Below are 17,089 nucleotides of genomic sequence, written 5' to 3' on the forward strand. Positions count from 1 at the left end.
TTCTATTATATGACCACAATTCTTTTTACTCTTGTTTTGTGGGGGGGGGGGGGGGGGGGGGGGGGGGGGGTTGCATTAAAACTGGAAGCACACATCACTTCACATTCCTAAAGATATGTTTCACAATCAGCTCCCCAAACAATTGTCAGGCATTTTCCTTGCAATATGGGAATAGCATAGTCTAGACTCTCCATCTGCCAAGTTAGGCAAGGATTCTTCAGTGGGACCTTTCTCTCTTGGCAATGAAAACACTTCTGGAATTCTCCACATGGCTTAGTTCTCATTGGGCTATTCCCTCCCCACTTTTCCTTTAAGGCAAAAATAAAACTGCAAAGGGTCTCAGGTATGTAGAAGCCACTACCTTGTCCAAGTCCAGCACTGTTTTGCTTCCAAATTGATAGGCACCAGACCACCCAAGTACATGAAGAGAAGAATGGGGGAGGAAGTGGAATAGATTCATTTCAAATTAGGCCAGAGCAGTTTAGCCTGTGGCCCATTCACCATCATTTTGCATAAGATTGCATAAACTATTTGCTAAACAAACCCCTTGAAATTAGTATATTAATATATTCTTTCTTTGAAATCATTATAATTAGTTAAAAGGGTAGGGTTTATATGAGTAAAGTCAAAACCCATAATACACGAGACCTAACATTAGACATCACATACCTTCAAAAACATTTCCAAATATGTCCTGCCACCATCTTCTAGCCTTGCCCAGGCTAGATCTGTTTGTAGAACTGGGAAAGGCAGCAGCTGTTTTTGTCTCTGACCTATGGTGACCTTATGAATGACCGCACTCTAAAATGTCCTATCCTTGACAGCCCTGCTTAGCTTTTATAAACTCAAGCCTGTTACTTCTTTTATAAAATCAATCCATCCCATATTTGGACTTCCTCTTCTTCCTTCAACTTTCCCTAGAACTACTGTCTTCTCCAGTGAGTTTGGCATTGTCGTGATGTCCCCAAAGTAGGACAGGTTCAGTTTTGTCATTTTTGCTTCCAGGGAAGTTTGAACTCCATTAGAAAGAGAGGTTCCTTTCTAAACCCTACAGAGCCTCTACTGGAATTGGTGCTTTTTGCTTGTGTTGCAGGTGGAAGAGAAAGTTCTGTGGAAAATCAGTTATTTATTTAAAAAAACCTTTATATACGATATCAAGAAGGGACAGAAACAATGCAGGTTTGACAAAGGAAAGGGATATTTGTAAGTGCATATCCTTAGAAGCAGGAATTCAATGGATATGGGAGGGCAGAAGAAAATTCCTCAGTATAGAGACAAGAAATGTGGTGTGCTTTTTTTCAGGAAAGAACTAGGAAAGTACCAGGACTCTAGGGGAGAGTGGCCATATCTCCTAATTTACAAAGGAAAGTCCTCTCTTTGAAGATGCCCTCTGTTTGAAGGGCTTCCCATGAAAGTCTGGTTTAAAGATAGGGAAGTTGAAGTTACCCATCAACAGGTCACACCTGGATAGCAGGTGAATAAGCACATCAATCACCAGGTCAGGCTAGTATTTCTACTGTGTATTTCTATTTAAATTATTGCCGTTATTTCCAACTGTATGCATCTGAACACATAGATTATTGTATGCAGATTGGAATTAACTAGTACAATTGCTGGCTGCAGATCTCTAATTAAAATGTTTAGATAGCCAGAATGGAGTGTAGTGTTGCTCCATTGAAGCTACCTTCCCTGGATATGAGTTCATAGAATCATCAGGATGCCACGGCAGCATAACAAGATGCTCACTGTGTCTCCCATCTGACAACTATTCTAGCTTGAATTTGCATCCTCTGAGGCTATTAAAGAATTCTGCCCATCTCTGAAATTTGCCTAATTTGCATTCCATTATAAATTCATTATCTTGTAATTTAGGCTAGGCATTCATAATATTTATGCTGTATATTTAATGACATGTTAATATAACCTCTAAGTCCCAATGTCTCTCAAAAAGAAGTTAAATGTCAGATGTTTTGTCTTTTATAGTCTGTTTCTGAGATTATTTGGCAGTATAGTTGTACACTGCAGCTGAAACATTTTTAAAGGTTCAGAAAAATTCAGTAAACAAATTATCTTTCAATATTTTGCAGCCTCTGGCTCCATTACGCTTACTATTGCCAGCTACGTCAGATCTTTTCCTATAATTATTAAAATAGGAGAAGCAGTTCTATATAAATAGCATTCTATGTCCTAGTAAAAAGACATGTTTATTGGCAGCCCAAATAATAAAAGAACAATTCACTTCATGATTTAGGAATGCAAAAATACTTTGTGCAGGGAGCACAGTGGCTAATATTTGCAATGGATTTTTTTATGTGAGTGATTTCTGTAAAACTGAAGCAGGATATCGAATTATTCTGCTGAAATGACAGAGCCATAGGGAATGCAAACCAATGTTGTTAGTACAACTATATTATTTTATAGCTTCTGTTTTATGGAAGAGTAAGTAATAGATAATCGATTATCAATTAGACATAATGGACAATTGATTTATATATCTTGCACATTGTGTAATTATTTTAGAGAGGACTCACTGAAAGATCTATCACAATGCAGATGAGGACAGTATCACAAAGTCTGCCCCATCTGCCAAACAAGGCACGCCCCTTTTCCAGTTCTCATCCAAAATGAATGAGAGGGACCTTAAATGCAGCATGTGATCATTCAAGGCAGTGGCTGTGGAATCACTTACACTGCTTGGGAATTGTAGTGAGTAGCTGCAGGATAAGGTGAAAGTCTGTGCAACCGGTAGCTGCAGGCCTCAGGATGAAAGCTTACGGTATGAGACAAGTAGCCGCAGGATCAAGAGGGATACTCACAGGGAGAGGAAGAACTCTAGGAAGAAGTTAAGTAGGATGCCTGTAGTATAATACAGGGTGACAGGATCTGGATAAAGGCCCATGGGGCAGATACTAGCTGCAGGGCTACAAAGAACATCCTTAGAGTAATATAGATAAGATTTGTAGTTGGCAATGATCTGTTGCTGGGCATGCTGCAGAACTGTGCAGTCTTTCCACTTCCCTGACTCCTTAGGTATCCTGGAATGCACTGGAATGTGTCACCTAAGGTCACTTTCCACATCACTCCAGTAACATTTCAACCTAGAGGCTGTGGGACTGCAAGGTGATCTCTTGGTATCTAACATCCCTTTTAAAAGGAGAAAGCAGGCTTCCTTCTGACCCTGCTGGAATGAGAACTCAATCCTGCATAGTTCCCCATCGACTTGCACTATGTTTTCTTGCCATGCTGCTTTTGAGACTGGATTGGATCTAGAACAGCCAGCAATTCACTGTAGTATTTATATATTACTGGACTGTCCAAAGCACTTTCTGCCATTACTTCATTAAACCTATAAATTCCATAAAGTGGGTCAATAGTAGTAGTATAAACCCCATATTAAAGATTGGGGGCTGAACCCAAAGACTAGACCTTGCTTTAAGGTGGCCTTCTCCAGCCTGATGTCCTTCAGATGATGTAGACTACAACTTCCACCATCCTTGGCCATGTGGGAGCTGTTGGAATTTCTGGTCCAAAACATCTGGAATATACCAGGTTGAGGAAAGCTGCTTTAATATTGTCCAATAAATTGATGCACTGGCTGTTCCTGGCATACAGTTCCCTCTCTCAGTTGCTATTGTAAAGTTGCTCTGGAATAACTTTAAAGATTTTTCTCAGCTTCTGCCCATGGAGCTGTTAAAACATAGAGATGTTTGTCCTCCTACTTCAGAAGCAAGGGGGAGATGGACCAGAGGCCAAAATTTCCATAACTCAGTGGGAGATGCACTACACCAAGGGATGCATATGGGCAGCACATGCCTGCCATGAGGCAGAATAAGGCAGCTGCCACACTTGCACAACTAGTGGCAAAGTGTTAGCATGCCCTGCACCTCCATCCCCAAGTTAGTCTGCTGCCCTTGTGTGTTGTGAGGGATGCTGCCCTGCCACCAGCACTGAAGTAACCTCAGTCACCCCTGGACTGCTTTTGGATATGACAAGGGGCCGGAGTGGAATGTTGTCCTTGCAACATTCAACGAAATGTCTTGGTTCAGCCCTGCATATGAGTCAGATAAAATGAGAAAGATCTCAAGAACTGTCCAGGTCATTGATTCTTTGGCAAGAGAAATAATCTCAGCAAAAAGGAGAAGACCAAAGCCAGATTGGGGTAATTCCAGCATGGACAGCTGGCAGAAAACCATATATGCCATCTGGTAAGTCCATTTCTAAGTAGTAGAAAAAGATTTTAGAGAAAACAACCAGAGCAGATAAAGACACGATTTATGGAGAATAAGTTAATTCCTACTCACTATTATGAGACAAAAATGTGTCATAGGGTTGCCCATACTAGATGTGCATTAGACATACACTAGATGCTATAATATTCAGATTATTCTACACTCCTTTTAATCCAAACCTTCGTATTGATTTAATTTGCTATGCAATCACCATAGACTTCAGGCAAAAGATCACTAAAAGGAAAAGAGTATGTAATATGCTACATGTTTGCCCAGTTGGCTACTCATTATTATGAGGTGATTCATGCATCACTAACTTTGTTTTAACCTTTGTTTGTCCCACCAAAGCCCAAATCATTGCTACTTAAAATACCTCCAAGTAGAGATAATCCACTGCTGTGGGTAACTTCCTACTCTACCTTGACACTTTTATCCTGCATTTGCCCTACTTTCAAATGTGGAATTTTTTAGAGGGTCCAGACAACATCTTCCATTTGTAACCCTCTGTGTTTTTCCACCACTTCACTTTTCTTTATTAGAAAAAAATAGGTTAAGGAAGAAAAGGCAGAACAGGTATACATGTTCTTTTCAAGGTAATGCAAAGACTTTGTCTGGAAACATCCTTGGGAAAAGTTAAACCCTGCAAAACCCTGATGTTTTCTAATATTATGTGAGGGTTGTTTAACCCTCAATTAACCGCTGGCTGGGGTTCATATTCATAATGGCGGGTGGCACATGCTCCAGTCCTCAAGCGTGAATTAGTTTATGATAAGGTCTGTGGTCCAAACTGGCTCAGAGAGAGGAATTAATCAGATCAGGAAAGGCAAAAGAAAAGAAAGCCTATCAATCTCGCTTGTTTCTTCTCCAGTAGGAAGAACAAAATAAACACTTTTAAAAATAAACTTGCTTTCTTAGCTACTTAGGGAAGTTCTCAGTTACTTAGGGCAATCAGTTCTATTTTTTAATGCCTCTGACTAATCTCACAGCAGACATTTTAGGGGAAAAAACCCTGCTTATACAAACTCTGGGTGCTGCCATCTCTGAAAAGACATTCCATTTTCTCTTTCTCTTGGGAGAGAAGGCTACCATGGTATCTGCTGCAGTCTATGTATGTATTATCAGCTACAACCAAACAAATGCTTTTTAAACTCCAAACTTCTGTAAATGTGTATGCACTTTTAAACTTCTACAATCAAATGTATGCTGTTTAAATAATTGACTAAGGAAAGTATGTGCATCACAATTTCTCTACTCATTTGATTTCATATGTTAGCATACAGCATGTTATCCCACTTAAAAACCTCAGCTATCATAACAGTATTGATTGGCCTAAAAAGTTGAGGGCTACTGTTTTAGGATGCAATCCTATGCAAAGCTTAGACAGAGAGAAAGCCTACAACTCCCAGCTTTTCTATCTAAACTAGGATCATGTCCTTAGTTTTAGTACTGCCTTGATGGAGTCAGCCACCTGACAGAAAGTCACACTCAACAGGGTCTTTTGTTCAAGGATGCTTATGTATCTCCTCCCTTTGACGGTGTGCTTCTCAATGGGAAGAGGTCAAAAAGTGACAAGTTAAAAGCATTGTTAGAACCTACAACAAATCTGAACATGTAAAATTCAGGCATGTGGCAGATGGATCAACAGACTACAAATTTATTTTTCTCACTGTAGCTACAGCAATGTTGTGTGGCTTATCTTACACCAAAGCCAAAGAGTTACATGTGTGTTTGTTGGCTTGAGACCACATCTATAATGCTCATGCCAAGTAGATTCAGTTTTTCAAACAGAAACCTTAACAGCACACTGCACACTCCAAATGAGCCATAAGCATTCTTCCATGTGGTTTCACACCCAATCAACACATTTCTTCATAGTTTATTGGCCAGTGTCACACTACTTATTCATGTGACAAGTATTAATAAAAGCCAGATGGTTACAAGGTCAAATTCCACAGCTTTGCATCAATGGCAATTTGTTAAAACTAAAAAAGGGCTCAAAGGAAACATTACATTTGTGACATGGCCCATTCCCACACTAGTACGATAGTATTTGCAAAGAAGTGCCATGTCAGCAAGTGTGATGATGTAACTCCATCCCAAATCATGTTACAATCCTAGAAACTGGTGATACTGGTATGAGAAGTAGCTATGTCCTTTACAGGACTGATCCCACTGCAGATCTGGCGACAACCTGCACAGTCATAAAATGCCAACAGCTTTTGCTTTTTAAAAAGTCACCATCCCCAAAGCAAGAGTCTCTTTCTCCAACACAGAGAAAATTTGTCCCACTCAAGTCCTATTAATATCTTTAGGACAAGTATACCATGAATAACATTCTTATACAGATTTAGAGAGAAAAAAAATCCTATACAGTTCCCAGCAATCCCCAGCCAGTTAAATGTCATTTATTGCTTGTATTCTTGGATTGGGGCCTGTGTTTTTCCACAACATTTTCAAATTATACTGGGTCATGAATCATGGGCATGATGATGACACTAAATTATAAGGACATACATTTTTCACATACTGACAACAACTGTCATGTTTCCATGGGAATGTGGAGAGTGATGCGTCATGATGTTAAAGAAATGCATGTTTTCATAGAGCTTACAGTTGAGAATTTCCACCCATGCTTCACTAGCTAAAGCAAAATAATGAAATGGGGCTGGGGGATGATTTATGACAGTGGGGTAGTACTCCACGAACTTACTCTAAGAGATTAATCTAATCTTTTGATTGACCCAAAACACTCATTGAACCTTTCCACAACATTTTCTTTAGCCAAGAATGGCTGTGCCTTGCCAAATTCTGGTAATGTGAACATATTTTTATACTATTTTCTTCCTTTTCCTCGATGCAGTATTTTCACATTTTTTAAAATGCCTGTTCTTTCCATTACCCTGGAGTAGCTCCCTGTAGATCAGCTTGAAAATATACCTGAGCAAAGTCAATTAAAGGAAAATGTATATAAATTTAAGGATTTATGTTGCTTTGGTGGCAACATAAATCAGGCATGATTTGATATGTTAATACTACCATCATATTTCAAGTAGGGCTCCTGCTCTCATGGAGAGACCCAAGATGCTGTGCTGGGGTGGGGAGTTGCTGCAATTGCACCCCTTAGCTCCTCTGCAGGGCCTTGCATGCCTTGTAGCGTGAAATAGGCTACACTGCGTGAGTGATCCCACCTTGCCGTTCTAGTTTGGATCACCCATTTCAAAGCAAAAATGGCCTTTACATTTTGAAGGTGAAATTTTAAACTCAAACTGTGATCCTAAAAAGTGCTACGGTGCATGTGGCAGCACTTTAATACATGCCTTCCTGATAGGGGCATGTCAAACAAAGTGTGGCCTGGAAGATGTTGTTGGGTATGGAATTTTTCAGGGCACCTGCAGGTGAGAAGGTGGCCTTTTCAACTCCTGCAGAGTACAACTCCTGCTATACAGCGGTACACCCTCCAGATGTTTTGGACTGCCTCTCCCATCATCCCATGGCCATCAGCCATGTTGGCTTGGACTTATGGGAGTTTTAGTCCCAAACACTTGGTGTGCACCAAGTCATGAGGATAATCCTAGGATGCAATCCCTACACCTGGGGATAATATACTCAAAATAAAGTCATTATCTCAGGGCATATGGAGCAATTAAATGGCTCTTCCCCCAACTATAGTGGGCCATGGCTTTCAGGAATGACTCCAATATGAGAAGAGCCAGCAATGCTGTCAGCAAAGCTTTGCTGCTCAAGCAAGTCCACATGAGGGTTCTCCCTCCCTGTGCTGTGAAGCCAGCATTACTTTGGATGCCCTTTAAAGGCTTGCTTCTCCATGCCCTCTCAGCATCCCTACCTTTGGTCCTCTTCCTCCACTCTGCAACTGGAATGCTTTAACTTTGGAAGAACCACCTTCCTTTCTAGGCCTCTCTACAAATAGGCTTCAGATGCTGTGCAATATCAATAGGAAAGTTTAAATACTGAGATCAGTGATCATTGAGCATCAAAAACAGATAGGCAATATTGCAGATATTGTTTGTCTTGGCTTGCTTTTCTGGCTCTCATGCAGTCATGAGACTATAACAAATCTCCCACCCATGTTATATGGCATATTGAGATCATGATAATATATCTGAAGAGTTTATGCGCTTAGTGAAAGTATGACTTAGTTCCTAAATTGTATCATGCACAAACACATTGTAAAGTATTCGGGCTATGGCCAACATATGGAACAGGCTATGCCTGCATATATGGATTCTCTATGCATACTACTTTTAGAGCTATAAACCAACTTGCATAATTACCCATGTTTCCCTTGTATTTTCAGTCACTCCATTTGCTCATGGATAGGCTTATCACATGTGTGTGTTTATATACTTCAGCCAAAGCATTAATTGCTGCCCATAGACTTTAATTGCTGGAACAGTAAGAATCAGACTTTGATGCTGTCTAGGCTGAGCCTAGGGATGCAGGTGGCGCAGTGGTTTAAACTGCTGTGCTGCTGTGCTGGTTGATCGAAAGGTCACCCGTTCGAATCTGCACAACAGGGTGAGTTCCTGTTGCTCCGTCCCAGCTCCTGCCAACCTTGCAGTTCGAAAGCATGCAAATGCAAGCAGATAAAAAGGTACCACTTCGGTGGGCAGGTAACAGCGTTCCGTGCACCTCAGTGTTTAGTCATGCCGGCCACATGCCCACGGAGAGTGTCTGCAGACAAACGCTGGCTCCCTCAGCTAGGAAATGGAGATGATCACCACCCCCTAGAGTCAGGCATGACTGGACTTTAATGTCAAGGGGAAACCTTTACCTTACCTTTAGGCTGAGCCTATGTGCAGAAAAATCCTGAAGAAAGGCATGCATTTATTGAAATCGTTTAGTCTGAACTGGTTCAGGAAAGATTTGTGAGCTGAAAACCATTGATATAAAAGATTGAACAACTCAGGTATCAGGAGAAGACTCAAAAGATAACTTTCTTCTAAAGAATATATACTAACTATAGGGAAAGTCATTCAACAAGTGCCAGTCTTAGTTTTGTAAAATTAGAGGATAAAAATAAAGGAATATTTTACTGAATCATCTCAAGTAGCATCATTTTGTTTGGTCCTTGGTGGACCACCATATTTTAATGCAAAGGAATTGATCCAAGAAGATATTCAATGTCCCAGATTGTCTTCTTGTGCTCAACACTAGAATACTCAGACTGTTGAAAGACAATAACCTAATTGTCCTTAGTTCTCCACCTAGCAAACTATCAGAGAAAGTCAGCCACTAAAGGAGAGCTTAAGATACAGAGAGATAAGGAACAAAGGCAGCTAGTATTTTTTGCCCATGACCACATTCTGCCCATTTTCCCTTTCTCTGGGGAAAATTCAGAATTATCAACACTTGTGCAGCTAAAGTTTAATCTAATTGGATGGGGAGCTGAATCCTTCTTCCCTCATTTTCACAGGGCTACAAGTCCCCCATGAAAGTATGGGAGATTTTAGGATTTGGCAAAAGTTTTGTGAAAGGAGGATTTCCAGATTTTAGAATATCCAAGATAGTCAAGTGGATTTAATTCCCCCCACCTTCCCTTCCCTTCCCTTCCCTTCCCTTCCCTTCCCTTCCCTTCCCTTCCCTTCCCTTCCCTTCCCTTCCCTTCCCCCATTTTTCCCCTTAGAAAGAAATCTCACAATTAATCATACTAGCTACAAGGTTCTCCATAGCCTTCCAGTCATATTTCCTGGACCGTGAAGCATAATTCTGATTGCATACTGTGTCTGGGAAGCAAAAAAAGAAAGAAAAAAAAAGAGTGGTGGGAGGTGCCATGGCCACATTGTAAACAGAGGTGGGCAACGTATTTTGCCCCTGGTGGCTAGATGAAGCCAGTGGGCCAAATGATAGCAGGTGGAGAGAGCCCCTCTCTTTCCATGACATCATCTGCCACCACACAGTTTTCCTTTCTCCATGCAGAGAGAGGCATGGAAAAATGGACTTGCTGGTGCTTACAGGATCCAAACTCCTGCTGACTCAGCTGTCTTAATTGTGTGTCACTTCTCCCTCAATTGGGGATGAGTGGCAGGCAAAGGGAAGGACTTGGCACATGCTTGCACGACCAACATTTACGAATGCCTGCCAAATTCCTTTCCTTTGTGTACCATGCACACCACAGTTGGGGCATGAGCATCTAAGAAAGAAGTGAATCCCTTTTTTAACTCTGATCACAGATCTAAGATCCTTCAAAGGGATCCTTCTCTCTACCTCCTCCCCAAGCTCTGGATCACCTCAGGGCAAGAAGTGTGGGAGGGCAAGAAGCCTATGGAAGATGCCCAGCCTTCCTAGATTGTATTGAAAGCTCCCTTGAGGCAGATTAGGCCAATGGGCTGGAGGTTCCCTACCTCTGATGCAAGCTGATCCACTCCCTCCCCACAAAAAATCTTCAAAGGGAAATTTGCCCAGCTACAATTTTCAGAGGAAGCTTATTTTCATACACATCTCTGAAATAAGCAGGACCAAACAGTAAGTTTCTAACTTACCTGGGTCAGGTGGCAGAATGCACTATTGCATTCCATCTGGCCTTACAAGATCTCAGCCTCCATTGTGACTCATAAATCTGAGCAACTTGTCTCTGCTCATCTTTCTCTGTGATGAACTTTTCTGCCTTCACTGGTCTGCCTTAGAGCCAAACGCAGATGTGTAGGTTTTAGCAATAAAAAATTGCAACGAGGATGCTCTTTGCCGAAACTTCCCTTCTGCTATATCTGTGCTTCGTCAGTTGCTCCTGCTTTTCCTGTTCCCAGGCAGCCACTTTTGGTATTGGAGCTCAGAACTGACCAAATTCCTGGAATATCTGAGGCAAGATAAAATGTGGAAGGGGAAGGATTCATTGCCCCTTCCCTAACACTTCTTTTATTGTTTCACATTTACATTTGGACATATGGGAAGATGTATGTCTTTCTGCTCTTTACAACGAGTTTATCTTATCTGGCTGACTAAATTGAGCATATTTGTGTATATTTGAATGTTCTTTTCTATGCTGCATCTTATATTCATTATTTGCCTTGCATAGCCCAAAGTGCACTGGGACTTGAAATATTCTGTTATATCAAATCAATTGCCTTTGCATTCTTTTCACTTTAAAATTTGGTGAGGTCACCAAGAGTCAGGCAGAGCTGCTTCAGGCAACTGATTAACTACACATGCAGTGAAAGTCTACATTTCTATTGAATTTATGCCTTTAATCAGTGACACAAAAGTCACAGTGTCCCAAACTGGGAAAACTTCATAAAGAGGCTAGTGAAAGGAACATGTATAGCCCCTGGGAATTTACATGGGTACTGCAATGTGTGGTGCAGTTTTCTTCTTCAGTTTTCTTCTGTAGTTCCATGTCAGGATCTAACACCTTTTTGTGTCTACTTGTTTCCTAAAACTCAGGAGATGCTATAAAACAGACATTCTGTCCTTCAGTATATGCACATCTACATGTAGTGTGTGCAGTACAGAATTTTCTTGCAGCCAAAGAAAAATTGGCTCCATAAAAATAGTATTACTTACATAAGTGGCTGCCAAACAGGGATTACCTCTGAATGGGATGTATGCATGTGATCAAACAGTTCACACACATGCACTGGAATCTGAAGTGGCACAATGTTCAGCATGACATTTTGATGACCTTTTCAATAGACCTAGATTGAGGTTAGAGTTACTGATGAAACCCACACTTAGGCATCCTTCCAATAGTTTCCAATTTCATAATGATGGCCTTAAAAGAGCACCTTATAATGATTCCACATGCTTCTTTCATTAAAAACCTCTAGAATTCTTCTCTCTAATTTTTCAAAATGAGTAAGATGTTATTTGGTAAAGTTTCCAGGTCTTTTATTCTTTTATTGCCAGAAATAAAGAATTGTCCTTAATATCTTATATTCCATGTGTCAGTTACTGCCATTGGGAAAAAAGCTGTGCTTTGAGAATTGACTAAAAAACAAAACAAAATTTATCTATCTATCTATCTATTTATTTCAGTTATTCAATAGTCTTTCAGGATACTCCATAATGCCTCACCTTGCTTTTCTATTTTTTTCTGGGCAACCGGACAAACTGCAAAATGAATTGCTCGATTGCAGTCACTTACAGTCATTTTTTGCAGTCATTTTTTACTTTCTAAGGATTCTTGGAACTAAAGATGGCATGGCATTTCTTTGCACCATGACAGTCTTCCATTATTTTCAAAGTAAGGTTTTCAGCAGTTATCCAAAAATGGAGAGGGATGGAACCTAAGTAGATCTCCATCAGAGGGTATTCTACCGTTTTGGCACCACCACTGATAAAGCTTTGCCTTTTGTACTTGCCCAAGTGCTCTTGCATAAGGATGGGGCAGAGAACAAGACCCCCAGTGCTGATTGCAAGGGTTCAAATGGAAGTAGGTGATCTCTGAGATCACCTGGATTTAGAGATTTAAGGGACATTGTCAGCACTTTCAGGTGTCCTCCATCAGCTTCACTGGCTTCCCATTGAAGCCCGGGCCCAATTCAAGGTGTTGATTATGACCTACAAAGCCCTAAACGGCTTGGGTCCTGGCTACCTGCACGAGCGCTTACGTCCGTATATGCCCGACCGCCCTTTGAGATCTGCGGGAGAGTCCCTTCTCCGGGAACCCTCCATGAAAGAAATTAGGAGAGTAAGTACCCGGAGGAGGGCTTTCTCTGCGGTGGCGCCCAACCTATGGAATTCACTCCCCAAAGAGGTCCGCCTGGCACCGTCGTTACTGGTTTTTCGGCGCCAGGTAAAGACCTTTTTATTTAAACATCATTTCAATTGTTAAAACATATGATCTGGCCTGGGCAACTTCTTCTTCCTTCTCTTTCTCCTCCTATATTTTTATTTTATACTGATAATTTTAATTTTGTATTTGTAAATCAATGTATTTTTTGTATTGTTATATTTAATGGCAATTTATTATGTACTATTGTATTTCAATGTATTTTATCATGTTGTAAGCCGCCCCGAGGTTTCGGCAAGGGGCGGCATAGAAATGTTATAATAATAATAATAATAATAATAATAATAATAATAATAATAATAGTTTTTCAGTCACTGAAGATGAAATCAGATCTTAATTATAAGCCTGACTCTTTGAGCAGCACATATTTCAGTCACCTCATTTTGTACCAACTAAGGAGTATACAGCATTTTTAAAGGCATTCTCATGTAGGAAGCACTGCGGTAACCCAGTTTGAACATTAATAGGGCACGGATAGCTCTTATTATCTCTGCCTTCTCTAAGAAGAGCCTGCACTATCAGTCTGGATGAAATTGCGCAAGGCGCTTAATTATCTTTCCCACCAACTGAGCATCCAGGGAAGGTATCAGGTCAAAGAGTATCCCCAAACTGTGTACCTATTCCTTCACAGTGAATTCAACCCCATCCAGAATGCCCACTGCTTTGACACATTATTGCACACCATCATACATTACTGTCTGGTATAGTTTCCATATTAAATAGTAGAATGGAAAAGAGATTTTTTAAAGCAGGTATGTTACCAATTTTAGCCTAGCAAAATGAACAAGATTGACACAATAGAATTACAGTCATTGCTGGCAACCGCAAATTAATTTGTAACTCAAATAGTTCTAAGTTGAGTGGGGGTTAAAATTACATTTTGAACTATGGATGTTACTATTTGCATCAGATTTAAACTGGATAACTTCCATAACAGATGGACTCTGATACTAATTTAGCTAGAAAAAATAATTGGGCCAATACTGAATTCATTCATCTCCATTATGTTCCTAAATATTTGAGAACTTGTCCCTGTGGGGTGAGTCAGCTGGAAGTTGTGATTAATTAGTTCATTATCCTTTCAAATTGGAATACGATGCCTCTTTTAAATGAACTGTAGAGTGACTAGCAACTGGGACAACCTTGTGTTTGACAAGCCCATGAAGTAGGGAGTTGGAGGGGTGGGATGAAGATGGGATTTTTTTTATGATGGAAGTCCCTAGAATGCCAAGTGCAGATTGTTAATACTCAATGTCTGTTACCTTTTTGTAGTATTGTTGCTAGTGTTCCATTATTTGTTGTAAGTAACATTGTACATGAGTGGTACAGGGCAGAATGTTCTGGTTATAGATACACCTTTAAATTAACAAGCGTTAATTTTACAGCCTCACTGACAGCCAGCTTTAATTGTCATATTTTCCTTTTGCTGCTTCTCTGAGCATTAGTAAGTTCCAGGACAACAAATGTTGAAGCCTTGCTGTACTTACATAATCTCACTGCTGTTACCACCTTTTAAAGAAATAAGATACTTCCAAGCAGAAAAAAATCTAAAAGATTCCCCCCGCCCCCCGGGGAAACACAGAAGCGTTACCAGTGGAAGAAGATCCCAAGTAACATTCTGTGAATGAGACCCAGTGAGGTTCCATAAAAAATGTAGCGTTCTAACTGCTACTTCTAAGCCTCATCAGTCCCCAAAGTAATAGCAGCATCCTTCCAGTTCCTGCTTGCCAAATATTGCCGGCAACTCCTAACACTTAAACTGCTTTGTTTGCATTTGGGCTGGAACAAGATATTGTGGAGGGTGCTACCACTGTTGAAATAACTCCTCAATCAGCCATCTGATTGGCTTCTGTAAATGAAATGAGGAGGAGGCTATCATCTTGTCTTTCATGCCAGGCAGCAAAATGCCTTCAGCCCATTCTGGATGCATCTTCAGGTACCTCCTGTGGTAGATTTCTAGCTAAATACTAGATGGGCTATTAATTATCAACAACTAGTAATCTATGCAAGAACTTTCCAAATAAGGCAATCAGTTTAACTTGGTACAAGAGCATAACACCAGAAGGTATTCTTCCAAGGGTTAACTTTGCACATGAGATTTAATATAATTATATTGCTTTCCATTCAGTCAGCTTCACACAGAGGGGAATCAAAGACCTCTGGGTAAAATGGTAACTTTTGAATTCATTCTCCCACCATTAATCTTTACTTTTTCTACTGCAATACCCACATCTATAGTCTAGTATAGCAACCCTGCTAAAATAATTATATCATGCTTATTATAAAAAAATAGATCTAGTAAGCTTTTGCAGGCCTTGAGAGTTGGCTGACTTATTTTTGGCAATGCTTCTTTAAGATGAAATGCCTATTCATGCTGGATTGTATTTGCGGTGGATTTCATATAGTTATGCTTAAAATTCATATATGATACTAGTTCATTTGTCCAAATGGCTATGGGAATATAGTACATGCAGGTAACAAGAGCTATATAGTGTAACATTGACCTAGAGCCTCATGGGGGACATTCACTGACTTTGGAGAAATCAGGGGAGTTAATCTCTCATTTAAAGCTATTTTTTCTTGTTTTAACTCCCTTCCTATGGAGGGGAGTGGAATTTGGGAATGAAAACAGGTGGGAGGAAGCTTATATCTCTCCCTCCTTGATTGCCACAGTGCCAATCTGAATCAGGGCTGTGTGTACAAAAATTTAAGTAAAGAAGATAATCTTTATTATCTTCTTGTGTGCGTGCACATGTGTTTTAAAAAAGGCAGAAGAATTAGGTGGAAAGGTTACAAGTGGAATGTTTGTATAAGTGGTAGATGATGATGCTTGGAGCACCACTAAAATTTCATGAATAAGGCAGAAAGGGTAACTGCATGATAAAAGCCTTGACTGGAAGTACCTTAAGCTACAGAACGTTAACTGCATTTTCTCATTTGGCTTCTTTCACTTTGGCTTCTTCATTTTCTCTGTTATTTCTCTTCTTCCCAAATGTAGTCTGAGAACTTGGAACAAGGACCTGTTCAGTTTAGCTTGTATAGGTACAGCACCATATAAAAAAGAATATTAGTGAAACTATGGATTTGTTTTAGGGGTCATTTTGAGGTCCTTTTTATTTCTGCCTATGTAGTCTGTTTTTGTTTTAAATGATGTGTGCTATGTTGTATACTGACCTCTATCCCATGTGATGGAGGACTGACTGCATTTTTATTACTGACTTACATGTTTTCCTGGGCTTGTTTCTGAACAGAAGGGTGAGATCCCCATTTTGCAAATCCATCCATTAATCAATCAGCTTAGTTTTATTTACATCCATCCCCTTTCCTTTCATAGCCAAGGAAAACAATAGCTACATAACATTACCTAATGATTACTTTTAATTGTGTCTCAACCACATTCTAATCAATATGAGCTATGGATGTATTTCTGAGACTGTATGCTTCAGCTTATTGAGGAAGCACTCTTCTCTCTGTGCCCCTAATCAAATTTGCCAACACTCACCTTTGGCACTCTGATGATGGATGGTCTGGGTATATGCGTGTGAACTGTGACTGTATCACTTCCCAACACTTCAGCAGGAGATGCAGATGAATCAGAAACCACAGCCATGCATGGGAGTGCAGTATGATTGCTTGAATTGCCATTTGCGATTGCACTGTGGGGTGTTTTTGCACAATGGCTATGTGGGGAGATCTCTCCTCCAGCCCTGTCCCTCTGGAGACTCAGGGTGTTTGTGGTTTTTGCAGATGGTTGGCTGCTGATTGCAGAGCTGGTCTCAACCTTTTGTATTTCCACTGCAGGTAGGCAGTTTGGCTCCGGTGGATCAAAAGGAGCGCTTTCTCTTATACTTCCAAAACAGGTGAGCAATGCTGAACAAGGAAATGGATGCATCATGAATACCAGGATGCTCTTGTTGCTTATCCCATGTTTGCGACTGGCATTCTTACTCTGGAACTATCACACCAGAAAGAGCAGCCAGACAGCAGAGGCACTCCAAGGATGGCAGTGGGAGGTCTTCTTAAGGTGAGTCTCCCATTATCTGAAATCCAGAAAGCTCTGCTGCTTTGGAAGACATGGTCTGAAAAACCATTTTCCTCAGGTTGCTAATGGGAG

The 17,089-nt window shown here is 40.4% G+C and overlaps 1 protein-coding gene across 1 annotated transcript in view; it reads right to left on the minus strand.

Annotated features, from left to right (window-relative positions):
• Positions 1-16,870, minus strand: part of FAM107B (family with sequence similarity 107 member B) — a 128,829-nt gene extending 111,959 nt beyond the window's left edge. The window contains exon 1 of the mRNA XM_044423358.1: positions 16,478-16,870. Within this exon, the coding sequence (XP_044279293.1) occupies positions 16,478-16,870 (393 nt within the window). The remainder of the gene's footprint in view (positions 1-16,477) is intronic.
• Between the last annotated feature and the right edge of the window lie 219 nt (positions 16,871-17,089).

This window comes from Varanus komodoensis, unplaced genomic scaffold (genome assembly GCF_004798865.1).
Source record: "Varanus komodoensis strain SLA01 unplaced genomic scaffold, ASM479886v1 scaffold13_3, whole genome shotgun sequence".
NCBI lineage: Eukaryota > Metazoa > Chordata > Lepidosauria > Squamata > Varanidae > Varanus > Varanus komodoensis.